The 12813-nt window shown below is 34.5% G+C and overlaps 1 protein-coding gene across 3 annotated transcripts in view; it reads left to right on the top strand.

The window, feature by feature from the left end:
• LOC126882823 (facilitated trehalose transporter Tret1-like) overlaps nucleotides 1-12538 on the top strand; it is a 44307-nt gene extending 31769 nt beyond the window's left edge. Inside the window, exons 1-2 of one of the 3 annotated variants that reach the window (XM_050647915.1) lie at nucleotides 8976-9209; nucleotides 11165-12538. In XM_050647915.1, the coding sequence (XP_050503872.1) occupies nucleotides 9056-9209; nucleotides 11165-12504 (1494 nt within the window). In that variant the 5' untranslated portion in view covers nucleotides 8976-9055 and the 3' untranslated portion in view covers nucleotides 12505-12538. Of the gene's footprint in view, nucleotides 1-8975; nucleotides 9210-11164 lie in introns of those variants that run through there. The other 2 variants (XM_050647916.1, XM_050647914.1) reach the window with 2 other exon arrangements.
• The last annotated feature ends 275 nt before the right edge of the window (nucleotides 12539-12813 follow it).

Raw genomic sequence — 12813 nt, 5'->3', positions numbered from 1 at the left:
CCTTCCATCGATCTTTCTCTACCAATCAAAAACAACCTCTCTACCCAAAACATCCATACTTTTCTTTCCTAAAAAAACCAACTTAATTTGTATCCAACTTTCCATTTTGTTAAAATTCTAAGAGACATCAAATTACTATCGTTTTTTCAAAAAACTAAACAAAAGGCCTTACATTCTAAACTCAATAAAATTTGTTCATCGTTTAAACCTTCTACGAATTATTTACAAACATCCTATTGATGTTCACAAAACGAAATAACATGCACTTTCCAATATTTTCGAACCATTGTCTGCAAATCCTTTCAAAAAATCCGTTAACGATTTCACCTTCCCCGAAAAAGCACTGTTTATTAACTAAATTAGACTCTATACAATTTTTGGTCACATACAGAGTGAAGAAAATCTACGATCTCGTGGTCCCTGATATAAATTTATTTTCTGAATTTTTTCAAAAAACCATTCTACAACAATACATATTCGAAATACTCCAGCATTTTCCTCTCAGTTCATGTTAAAATATCAGTACTCTTGCTGAGACATTCTAGTATTATAAAGTTTCGAAACTTCTCCGCCCAAAGCCTCTCTGATCATCCCTAAAGACGGTGAAACATACATAAGAAGAAGATATTGGTCAACTCTGAAACGAATTGAGGCACTCAGAGCAACAGTGGCCCAACCCACAATCCACAATTTTACAAAAAGCCTTTCATAACATTAAAGTTATCCCTTATTTAAGTATTTTCAAATGCACAGTGGCTCAAATATCAAATGCATGGTTATGGTTGGTACTGTGAATATAAATTTATGGTAAAGATGGTCGAAATAAGATCTTCAGAAGGAGAACATTATCCTGGCTGCACTCGGTCACACCGGTTTCTTAGGTGGTGGCTTAGTAATGTTGTGGACAGGAATTCCTTTTAATGCACATACGGATATCGCCTTGATTGAGAGGAACATTAACATCAGTCAGATACCTATCGAAGATCCTACAATATCGTCTGATGCCATATACTGGATTTATTTTCAATGGTTTTCTGCTAGAGCAAGAAAATGCGAGACCACACACGCCAAGAATTGTAACATAGTATCTTGAAGATGACAGAGATGATGCAGATGACACTTTGTTAGTGACAGGATCAACTGAAGATCTTCAAGCGTTATTGAACCGATTGGTGGCGATGTGCGTCATATATGGACTTAAACTCAAAGCAAGAAAAACAAAGTTTGTGGTTATTAGAAAACAGGCAGCCGTAAATAACAATAACTATAGCATAACAATTGGTAATGACCACTGGCGAAGCGTCCATGTAACCATTGTTACCATTGGTAACAGTTAATATTTGTAAATAAATATTTTATGACTACTATGAAATAATTCCATTTATATTTTTTAAAAATAGAAGTATTTGTTAATAGTATCTACCTAATTCAGTAAAATAGCCAACTAGTCGCACGAAAATATCAGCGAGTTTATGTAAAATCGGTTGCACGTTATTATAATACGCCCTTACCACAGTATAAAGAGGTTCCATATTTATTATACTGTGCCCTTACCGTGCGCCGCGCCGTTTACCACTTCTGTGAGTGGCAACGATAATAGGATCTTTGACTGGATCGTCTCTGAAAATTTTGTGGAGACGATGGCTCTGAAACCGCATATTGGTGTTACCAAATTTTAATTTGGTGACGCTAGGTAGGGCCGGTGTCTATCGGGACAGAAAATACCGACCGTAAGAATATCAGACTTAATAAATGCAATTTTAATTATTATTATAATTATAGGTAATAATTATAATTCCATTTATGAAGTCTGTTATTCTTAGGGCCGGTATTTTCTCGATTAAACTCCGGTTAGTTAACCGTACCGGCCCTTTGGATTCGATTATTGCATAATATGCATTATTAATTATTAGTTTATAACTTGTAACTGTACTTGCTTATTCTTATTATACAGATAATATATCTATACCTTTTTATCCTATATAAATCATATTAATCGATTTTAATTACTTGTCGAAATATATTAATTAACAACAACATTATTATAATATGACGTATAATAATATTGATTATACAGTACATTGTAGTGTATAATCAATAAAATAAAAATTATTTAATATTTTAGGCTAAAAATGAAAAATGAATGTACTGATTAGTATACTAATTATACAATTTGGATTTTTTAATAAAGTATAAAGGTGATATAATACATATTTTACCTAAAAACAACAAATATGTTTTTAGTTTGTAGATACTTTATATAATTTCTTAAATTTTTAATTTTTTAATTTTATTTCATCTATTTTTATAATAGACCTGGATCGCGCGTACCAAAAAAAAGTTGATTAATAGCAAGCTGAAAATTCACGGTGTATAGTCGAACAAAATTTGATGTATGGGAACACTGTATATATAAAAATATTTATAAAATACATTATATATATATATATATATATATATATAAACAAGGAGAGGTTAGCGCGAGTTAATAAATATCGGCATGGCTCGCAATAAGTATGAAAAACAAAATATGCACAAGATGGAATGCAACCATAGACACGTGTTTCTGACTTATTAGTCGTCATCAGTATGATATAGCTAAACAGGAGCAATGCAACCAATTTGTGGCTATAATGTTAGAAGACCCTCAGGATTCGAGAGCAACAACTAACAAATCCACGGAGGAAGCTACAGCTACCTGAGGCAAGGAATGCCAAACGTTTAGAACGTTTTAAACAATCAAACAAGGAGAGGTTAGCGCGAGTTAATAAATATCGGCATGGCTCGCAATAAGTATGAAAAACAAAATATGCACAAGATGGAATGCAACCATAGACACGTGTTTCTGACTTATTAGTCGTCATCAGTATGATATAGCTAAACAGGAGCAATGCAACCAATTTGTGGCTATAATGTTAGAAGACCCTCAGGATTCGAGAGCAACAACTAACAAATCCACGGAGGAAGCTACAGCTACCTGAGGCAAGGAATGCCAAACGTTTAGAACGTTTTAAACAATCAAACAAGGAGAGGTTAGCGCGAGTTAATAAATATCGGCATGGCTCGCAATAAGTATGAAAAACAAAATATGCACAAGATGGAATGCAACCATAGACACGTGTTTCTGACTTATTAGTCGTCATCAGTATGATATAGCTAAACAGGAGCAATGCAACCAATTTGTGGCTATAATGTTAGAAGACCCTCAGGATTCGAGAGCAACAACTAACAAATCCGCGGAGGAAGCTACAGCTACCTGAGGCAAGGAATGCCAAACGTTTAGAACGTTTTAAACAATCAAACAAGGAGAGGTTAGCGCGAGTTAATAAATATCGGCATGGCTCGCAATAAGTATGAAAAACAAAATATGCACAAGATGGAATGCAACCATAGACACGTGTTTCTGACTTATTAGTCGTCATCAGTATGATATAGCTAAACAGGAGCAATGCAACCAATTTGTGGCTATAATGTTAGAAGACCCTCAGGATTCGAGAGCAACAACTAACAAATCCACGGAGGAAGCTACAGCTACCTGAGGCAAGGAATGCCAAACGTTTAGAACGTTTTAAACAATCAAACAAGGAGAGGTTAGCGCGAGTTAATAAATATCGGCATGGCTCGCAATAAGTATGAAAAACAAAATATGCACAAGATGGAATGCAACCATAGACACGTGTTTCTGACTTATTAGTCGTCATCAGTATGATATAGCTAAACAGGATCAATGCAGCCAATTTGTGGCTATAATGTTAGAAGACCCTCAGGATTCGAGAGCAACAACTAACAAATCCACGGAGGAAGCTACAGCTACCTGAGGCAAGGAATGCCAAACGTTTAGAACGTTTTAAACAATCAAACAAGGAGAGGTTAGCGCGAGTTAATAAATATCGGCATGGCTCGCAATAAGTATGAAAAACAAAATATGCACAAGATGGAATGCAACCATAGACACGTGTTTCTGACTTATTAGTCGTCATCAGTATGATATAGCTAAACAGGAGCAATGCAACCAATTTGTGGCTATTTGTGTTTAAAACGTTCTAAACGTTTGGCATTCCTTGCCTCAGGTAGCTGTAGCTTCCTCCGTGGATTTGTTAGTTGTTGCTCTCGAATCCTGAGGGTCTTCTAACATTATAGCCACAAATTGGTTGCATTGCTCCTGTTTAGCTATATCATACTGATGACGACTAATAAGTCAGAAACACGTGTCTATGGTTGCATTCCATCTTGTGCATATTTTGTTTTTCATACTTATTGCGAGCCATGCCGATATTTATTAACTCGCGCTAACCTCTCCTTGTTTGATTGTTTAAAACGTTCTAAACGTTTGGCATTCCTTGCCTCAGGTAGCTGTAGCTTCCTCCGTGGATTTGTTAGTTGTTGCTCTCGAATCCTGAGGGTCTTCTAACATTATAGCCACAAATTGGTTGCATTGCTCCTGTTTAGCTATATCATACTGATGACGACTAATAAGTCAGAAACACGTGTCTATGGTTGCATTCCATCTTGTGCATATTTTGTTTTTCATACTTATTGCGAGCCATGCCGATATTTATTAACTCGCGCTAACCTCTCCTTGTTTGATTGTTTAAAACGTTCTAAACGTTTGGCATTCCTTGCCTCAGGTAGCTGTAGCTTCCTCCGTGGATTTGTTAGTTGTTGCTCTCGAATCCTGAGGGTCTTCTAACATTATAGCCACAAATTGGTTGCATTGCTCCTGTTTAGCTATATCATACTGATGACGACTAATAAGTCAGAAACACGTGTCTATGGTTGCATTCCATCTTGTGCATATTTTGTTTTTCATACTTATTGCGAGCCATGCCGATATTTATTAACTCGCGCTAACCTCTCCTTGTTTGATTGTTTAAAACGTTCTAAACGTTTGGCATTCCTTGCCTCAGGTAGCTGTAGCTTCCTCCGTGGATTTGTTAGTTGTTGCTCTCGAATCCTGAGGGTCTTCTAACATTATAGCCACAAATTGGTTGCATTGCTCCTGTTTAGCTATATCATACTGATGACGACTAATAAGTCAGAAACACGTGTCTATGGTTGCATTCCATCTTGTGCATATTTTGTTTTTCATACTTATTGCGAGCCATGCCGATATTTATTAACTCGCGCTAACCTCTCCTTGTTTGATTGTTTAAAACGTTCTAAACGTTTGGCATTCCTTGCCTCAGGTAGCTGTAGCTTCCTCCGTGGATTTGTTAGTTGTTGCTCTCGAATCCTGAGGGTCTTCTAACATTATAGCCACAAATTGGTTGCATTGCTCCTGTTTAGCTATATCATACTGATGACGACTAATAAGTCAGAAACACGTGTCTATGGTTGCATTCCATCTTGTGCATATTTTGTTTTTCATACTTATTGCGAGCCATGCCGATATTTATTAACTCGCGCTAACCTCTCCTTGTTTGATTGTTTAAAACGTTCTAAACGTTTGGCATTCCTTGCCTCAGGTAGCTGTAGCTTCCTCCGTGGATTTGTTAGTTGTTGCTCTCGAATCCTGAGGGTCTTCTAACATTATAGCCACAAATTGGTTGCATTGCTCCTGTTTAGCTATATCATACTGATGACGACTAATAAGTCAGAAACACGTGTCTATGGTTGCATTCCATCTTGTGCATATTTTGTTTTTTATATATATATATATATATATATATATATATATATATATAGATAATATATAATATATCTGGTATATATTTAATATCTGGTTTTGGTAACATTTTAGAAAAAGTCACGCGTCGCCACTGCTAATGACTCAGTTGAACGCATAAGGTATCTTGTATATCTGGGTACCCATATTAATGAAAGCTGGAACCCTAGTACAGAAATAAAAAGTAGAATTGCCAAAGCAAGAAAAAGTGTTATGAAATTTAAGGAAAGCCTGTGCAGTCATGATCTCAATTTGGAACTTCGCATAAGAATGGTTCGATGTTATATATTCCCAGTACTATTTTACGGGGGTGAAGCATGGACCATTATAGAATCGCTTTTGGAAAACCTAGAAGCATTTGAGATGTGGGTCTACCACCGTATTTTGAAGATCAGTTGGGTAGATAGAATCACAAACGAAAAGGCGTAAATTGGGACACTTTGGTCATATAATGCTTCAACCAGAAAAATATGACATGCTTCATCTTGTCAAGGTAAAATAATGGGAAAAAGAAGTGTGGGTCGCCGTACAACTTCTTGGCTTAAAAACCTACGCCAATGGTTTGGGAAAACTAGCACTGAACTGTTTCGTGCGGCTGTAAATAAGATAATGATTATTAATATGCTGGGCAACATGAGAGCCCACGATCGACAAGAAGTCTCGGCACCTTAAGAAAAAGAAAACCTTGAAGATGTTGGTATTCAAAAAATGGACTGGCCTTCTCAACGTCCAGACTATAGAGAATATATGGAGCCTTCTCAAGTGGCGTGTAAAACGAAGTATATCTGCTCGAATAACATGTGAATCGGTTCGAATTGCTCTCATTGAGGAATGAACTATCTTTCCTCAATGGGACATCCAAAGCGTGATAAGTTTTTTTCAAAACGAGTGTCATCTAGAACCATGTTGACAAACACATTATTTAAATGAGTGATCCTTGCCTTTCCTGGACTCTACAACTCAATTATTGTTGTTATGATGGGTTTCTTGTTCAGGTTACCTGCTACAGGAGTAACTGACCCAATATACGATAGATACTCAATAATTTGATATAAATAAAACAAATATTCACCAAGCCCACAACAGCGAGAAGTTTGCAATATTGATCGCCAACCTCAATAGAGAAGGCACTTAGGAGGAGGAGGAGAAGAAAAAGAATACACTTTTTTTTCTTTTTGTATAGACATGATTCTGTCTATTTTTGTTGATGTGTTTCTAGTAAGTTATCATTCGATCGTTTTCGTGGTCTTCAAACTGATCGTCTTCCTATTGGGGAACATTCTCTCGCTGTTCTGACTAAACTATTTGTTGTCATTCGGCTTATGTGGTCATTCCATTCTATTCTTCTGTTTCTTACCCAGTTATTAATGTAATCCACCTTGCACCTTCGTCGTATATCTGTACTTCTAGCTCTGTCCCATAGAGTCTTACCATCGATTTTTCGAAGGGTTTTCATCTCCGCTGTTTCGAGCAATCTTTTTGTCCTCTCTTTGTCGAATCGTGTTTCTGCCGCGTATGTCATTATTGGTCTGATGACTGTTTAGTAAATTCTGCCTTTCAGTGCTTTTCCGATATTTTTATTTCTCCATATTGTGTCATTTAGTCAACCTGCGGCTCTGTTTGCTCTATTAACTTGATCTTCCACTTCTGCTTCGAGCCTTCCGTAGCTAGATAGTGTGATGCCTAGGTATTTAAACTCCATCACTTGTTGCATTATCTGACCTTCCAGCTCCAATTTACATCTTATTGGATCTGCTGTTTTAACCATGCATTTTGTATTTTTTGAGGAAATTAACATGTTAAATTTTCTGGCGATTATGTTGAATTGGTGCAGCATACGTTGTAAATCACCTTCACTTTGAGAGATTAGTATTGCATCGTCCGAATAGCAAATTATTTTAAGTTGTTTTTCTCCCATTTGGTATTCTTTTTTAGTTCTTACTTCTTTTATTATTTCGTCCATGATCAGGTTGAACAATAAAGAACTCAAGAAATCCCCTGTCTTATCACATTGCCGGCTTCAATTGGGTCAGTTAGTTCATCTTCCACTTTTACTTTTATTGTGTTGTTCTAGTAGATGTTTTGGATTGTTTTGATTGTTCCTAGAGGTACCTCTCTTGAGTATAACAAATGGATAACGTCCTTTAATGTGACCCTGTCAAATGGTTTCTTAAGGTCTACAAAACATAAATATGCTGGTTTGGTGTATTCCAACGATTTTTCTTGAACGTGCCTCATTATAAATATAGCGTCAGTGCATGACCTTCCCGACCTTGTTGTAAAACCTTGTTGTACTTCTGCTACTGTTAAAATTTCATTCAGTTTGTTTGTTATCACTTTGGTTGTTAATTTTAATGTTGTGTTTAATAAGTTAATTCCTCTTTTATTCTCCGGGTCCGATTTGTCTCCTTTTTTGAAGAGAGGTATTAGGATGCTTGATATCCATTCTTGTGGTATTCTATTTTGTTCTATTATTTTTTGTGTTTGTTTTAATAGTTGATTAAAAAAATCTTGTCTTCCGTGCTTTAGGAGTTCGTTCGATTTTCTGTCCTCTCCTGGGGAAAAAGAATAAACAGATTTCTTAAATTTTATGGGTGGCCCCTTTTCTTTGACGGCCAGTTTATTATCTTGAACAGAGGTTTCCGTTAACCTTCGGATGACCAAGCGGGGAAAATTTTGACCCCATCGTATGTTTTTCTTTAATAAATTCAAAAGTATTTTTAATTTTTAACTCACTATTTTTTTATTTGATTTTCATATCATTCTAGGTATCCTGATATTTTGAAAGAAAAAAAATTCCCTATATTTTACAAAGAAAAAATATATTCTGAAGTTGATGTTTAGTAAAATACCGTCTATTATGTGTAATTCCAAGTAGTTTTACGCTAATGACGTCGACTTTGCAAAGTAACAAGACACTTACTCAACATACACACTACAAATGACACTAATGCTCATGTTGTGACTGGCTGAATGACTCAAAGTCCATGCCATAAAAATAAAAAAATAAATAAATAAAAAAAAAAACTTCATTTTTTTTGTTAATTGTCATTTTTGACATTTTTGACCTGGGGTCATTTTACTCCCCTTGGTCATCCGTGTAACAAAAAAAGGATGGTCATCGGAAGGTTAAAAAAACTACATTGTTTACACTGATTTCAAAATTATGCTAATATATTCCTTATTTTTATTTTCTAAATTTTACCTTGTGATATCTCAAAATCTCATTGTTAAATATTATAGATAAAAATAAGCCTAGATGTCAAAATTAATTTATATTATAAAAAAAAAATTCCCAGAAGGGAAGGTATTTCTTAGTTATATATTTTTTTATTTCTATAGAAGTCATTATCTTTATGTATGCGAAAAAAGTGAATAGTTTTTACAAAAATGGGTAAGCAGTTGAACAACGTTGAAAAAAATGGAGAAAAATTGCAGGAAGTTACATACGTGGGTCTTGAAACTGAATGTGCACATTCGTTGAAAGTTGAAGGTGCAGTTCCAAGAGCTGACACCCCCTTTTTATATTTAACTGTTTTTATGAGTAAGCATATTTAAGAATATTAACGATTTTTGTTTACTTTTTTATCTATAGCTATACATTACACATTGATAGGTACTATTTTTACCCTCAACCCAAAATAGATTTTAACCAACATTATATTCTTTATTTATACATTCTCTGGAATACCTTACCTCTCCTTGTTTTCCGTGTGTGTTAAATATTTTTTTTATAATTAAATTATGTATACTTCTTCTCCTACATGTTTTCGGAAAATTGCCTGTATTTTTTCGACGTCACCTCCTACCTTAGTAGAATATTAATGACTTTTCTGTGGACGATCTGTGCTATCTCTTCCAGTTGGTGACATATGGCTATTCTAACTACTCTCTTCTCTACCATGCGAGTTATATTGGTGTTTTATTCTCTTTTTTCTTTTTTGTATCAATGTAATAATCTTGTTTATTCTGCGTAAGGTTTTAATCGCATTGCTCGTCTGTTTTTTTTTTCGGATATTCCTTTAAGGATTCTTATTACGTTTGTCTCCAAATATCTTGCTGGTGTCTTGTATTTTGGCGGTATGTGTCAGGATAAGTCTTTTATATATGCGCTATTGTTTCTCTTTTTACTCTATCCTGAAGACATCCTGTTGTGCTGTTTTTTTTTCACCTGTTTTCTTGTTTCTCCTTCTTAGATGGTGTTGTCGCTCGGTAACTTTATTCCCAAACATGTAAATTTCATTACTTGTTCCACCATTTTCTTTTTAATCTCAAGGTATTCGCCTCGCCAAGGTAGTATGAGACCAACTTAAGAAAACAACGGACTTATCATTTCTAGTCCGTTGCTTTCTTAAGTTGGTCTCATACTTTGATTTTATATTAGGAACTGTTCCTTTCTACAACAGGAATGTGATCATCTCGGCTATATAATGTTCTACAGAACTCTTGGATTATTTTCAGGATCTAATATTTTTCATATACGACACGTCCTTGATAATTTTTAAATTTTATAACTGAATATTCCTCGTTTCTCTCTTCAGTTTTCATTTTAGAACTTTTAGGAGTTTGTTTTGTTCCACAATATTAGTTGTTTCTTGAGGGTTAGCCATAAAAAAAATATAAAAAAAAAAAAATTTTTTTTTGTTAACTGTCATTTTTGACATTTTTGACCTGGGGTTATTTTCCCCCCTTGGTCATCCGTGTAACAAAAAAAGGATGGTCATCGGAAGGTTAAAAAAATTACATTGTTTACACTGATTTCAAAAATATGTCGTTCTTAAGGGTTTTTGAAATGATTTGTTTAAATTTTTTAGCTTTGCTATGTTCGTTGTGTACTTATCTTTTTCCATCTCTTCCTTTTTACATGAGGTTTCTTATTTGCTTGTCTTGGCACCTATTACGTGACTTCTTTTGAACATCGAAAGTTTTGATGCACAGTTCAATATTAGTTTTATCTTATACGTCTTTCTATAAGCTTTTTTCTCTCTATTTCTTCCTTATTCTTTTTGGTACGTCTTTTGTTAATAATCGAAGTGAATGTGACATTTTTCTAGTTATTGTTTTTATATTTATTTTCTCTCTGTGTTACATACTCTCTTTTCTCTAACTATTCTATGGTCACTACCAGTTGAATATCGATTTAATGCAGTTAGTCTTTGAACAACGTTTTTTGTTAGTAATTATAAAGTAAATTTCGTTCTCTTTTGAGCCATTAGGTGATAGTCAAGTCGAATTTTGAGGGGGCTTTTTTTAATATGTTTTAACATTAGAGAGATCGTTGTTATTATTTATTTTTATATTGTCTAGAGAAAATTTAATATGACTTATAAAATCGTAGCAATACACTTGTGTGTATATTATATATGCACGCAAGTGTACCCGCTAATTTTGTGTGATTTTATGCAATTCATGTATATATAAACTTTAATAAAGCTACACAATTTTTATTTCTATTACAATGTTGTTTTGTAAATAAACTGATTAATTATTTCTTTTTAGTACAAATCCCAATACTGCTAAGTGGAGCACATACGGTATGGACTTCGCCAATTATACCTACCATAATCTCAAATGACGCTACAATAAATCCTTTAAGTCAACCAGCGGCAACCGTGGACATATCGATGATAGCAGGAATACCACATCTAGCTGCACTTGCAGGAACCCTTACACTGCCGAAGCTCTCTGACGTTCTGGGACGAAAAAGATTTTTACAACTTATGACATTGAATGTTTTATTGGGATCAATATTGCTAACGTTTAGCACCTCTGTGACTATGATCATTATCTCTAAATGTATCATTGGCATATTTTTAAGTGGTTCATTTGCAATTGTGCCAATTTATATTACAGAACTCTGTGAAGATCATAACAGAGCAAAATTCGGTTGTTTTCTAGGTCTCTTTCACCAAATTGGTCATTTTTATAGCTTCATAATAGGTCCCTTGTTTAGTTATAAGGTATTCAATCTTTTTATAACATTCCTTACTGTTCCATTTTTATTATTTTTTATATTTTTCCCGGAAAGTCCGGTTTATTTGTTTTCCAAAGGTAGAAAAGATGAATGCAGGACTGCCTTAAACAGACTAAGAAGTAATAAAACTACTAATGAAATTAATAGAGATATCGAGATTTTAGAGGCAAACGTCAAATCAAAACAAAACACTAAGAGGAACGTTACTATATTTACCCTATTTAAAACCAAAGAAACTAGAATAGGGCTACTGCTGGCAATTTTACCCCTTGCAGTACAGCATCTTTCAGGGGTTGCAGTAATTATGAGTTTCCTAGCTCCATTTTTTAATTCAGCTGGTACCAGCGTCTCTGGGCATAAGGTAGCTGTGATTGTTTCTATAGTAAAAATTTCTTCGTTTATATTTACTTCAAGTGTAGTAGAAAGAGTAGGACGAAAAAGAATGTTATTATTTTCTAGTGTTGGAACAGGAATACCATTGTTTTTCTTAGGCTGCTTCTTCTATTTAAAACACGTAAATTCTCCATTAATTCACCAATTCCAGTGGTTACCAATCGTGCTTATGCTATCATATGTTTTAATGAATTCAATGGGATTAGGTCCCATACCTATGGCAATAATGCATGAGATCTTTACTCCAGAAAACCGAGCAGCTGCTGGGAGTTTTATCATGACTGTAGTCGGTCTAATAGTACTTTCTTTAACGTCCAGCTATCCTATAGTTGCTGCTACCATCGGAACCCATTGGGCAGTGTGGTTATTTAGCTTCAGTTGTTTTGTAGGGTCTATCTTAATTTATAAATTTTTACCAGAAACAAAAGGTAAGAGTTTAAAAGAAATTCAAGAGATTTTACATAATTTTTAAGTCTGTACAAATTCTCAGTAAACATTTTATATTATTTGAAAGTTTAGTATTAACCCGAAGAAACACTTCTATGTTTATTGTATTGGGTTATTTGGTATGGTACGTTTATATTAATCGGTTACAAAATAACAAACTATAAGTTGTTATAGTATTGATGCATATTTTATGTAGATCAATATTTATAGTAATCAAGGTCTTACGGATTAAAAGTACATAAATCATAATATTTTCAAAATTGCAGGAAAAAAAGGAAACCTAGTCTAGGAGCCGCGGTTATTTCGTGACCGATCAAAGTCCAAGAAGTTTCAG

The sequence above is a fragment of the Diabrotica virgifera genome, chromosome 3, assembly GCF_917563875.1.
Source record: "Diabrotica virgifera virgifera chromosome 3, PGI_DIABVI_V3a".
NCBI lineage: Eukaryota > Metazoa > Arthropoda > Insecta > Coleoptera > Chrysomelidae > Diabrotica > Diabrotica virgifera.
Note: the sequence above shows the minus strand (reverse complement) of the source record. Positions and strands in the feature narration are given on the sequence as shown.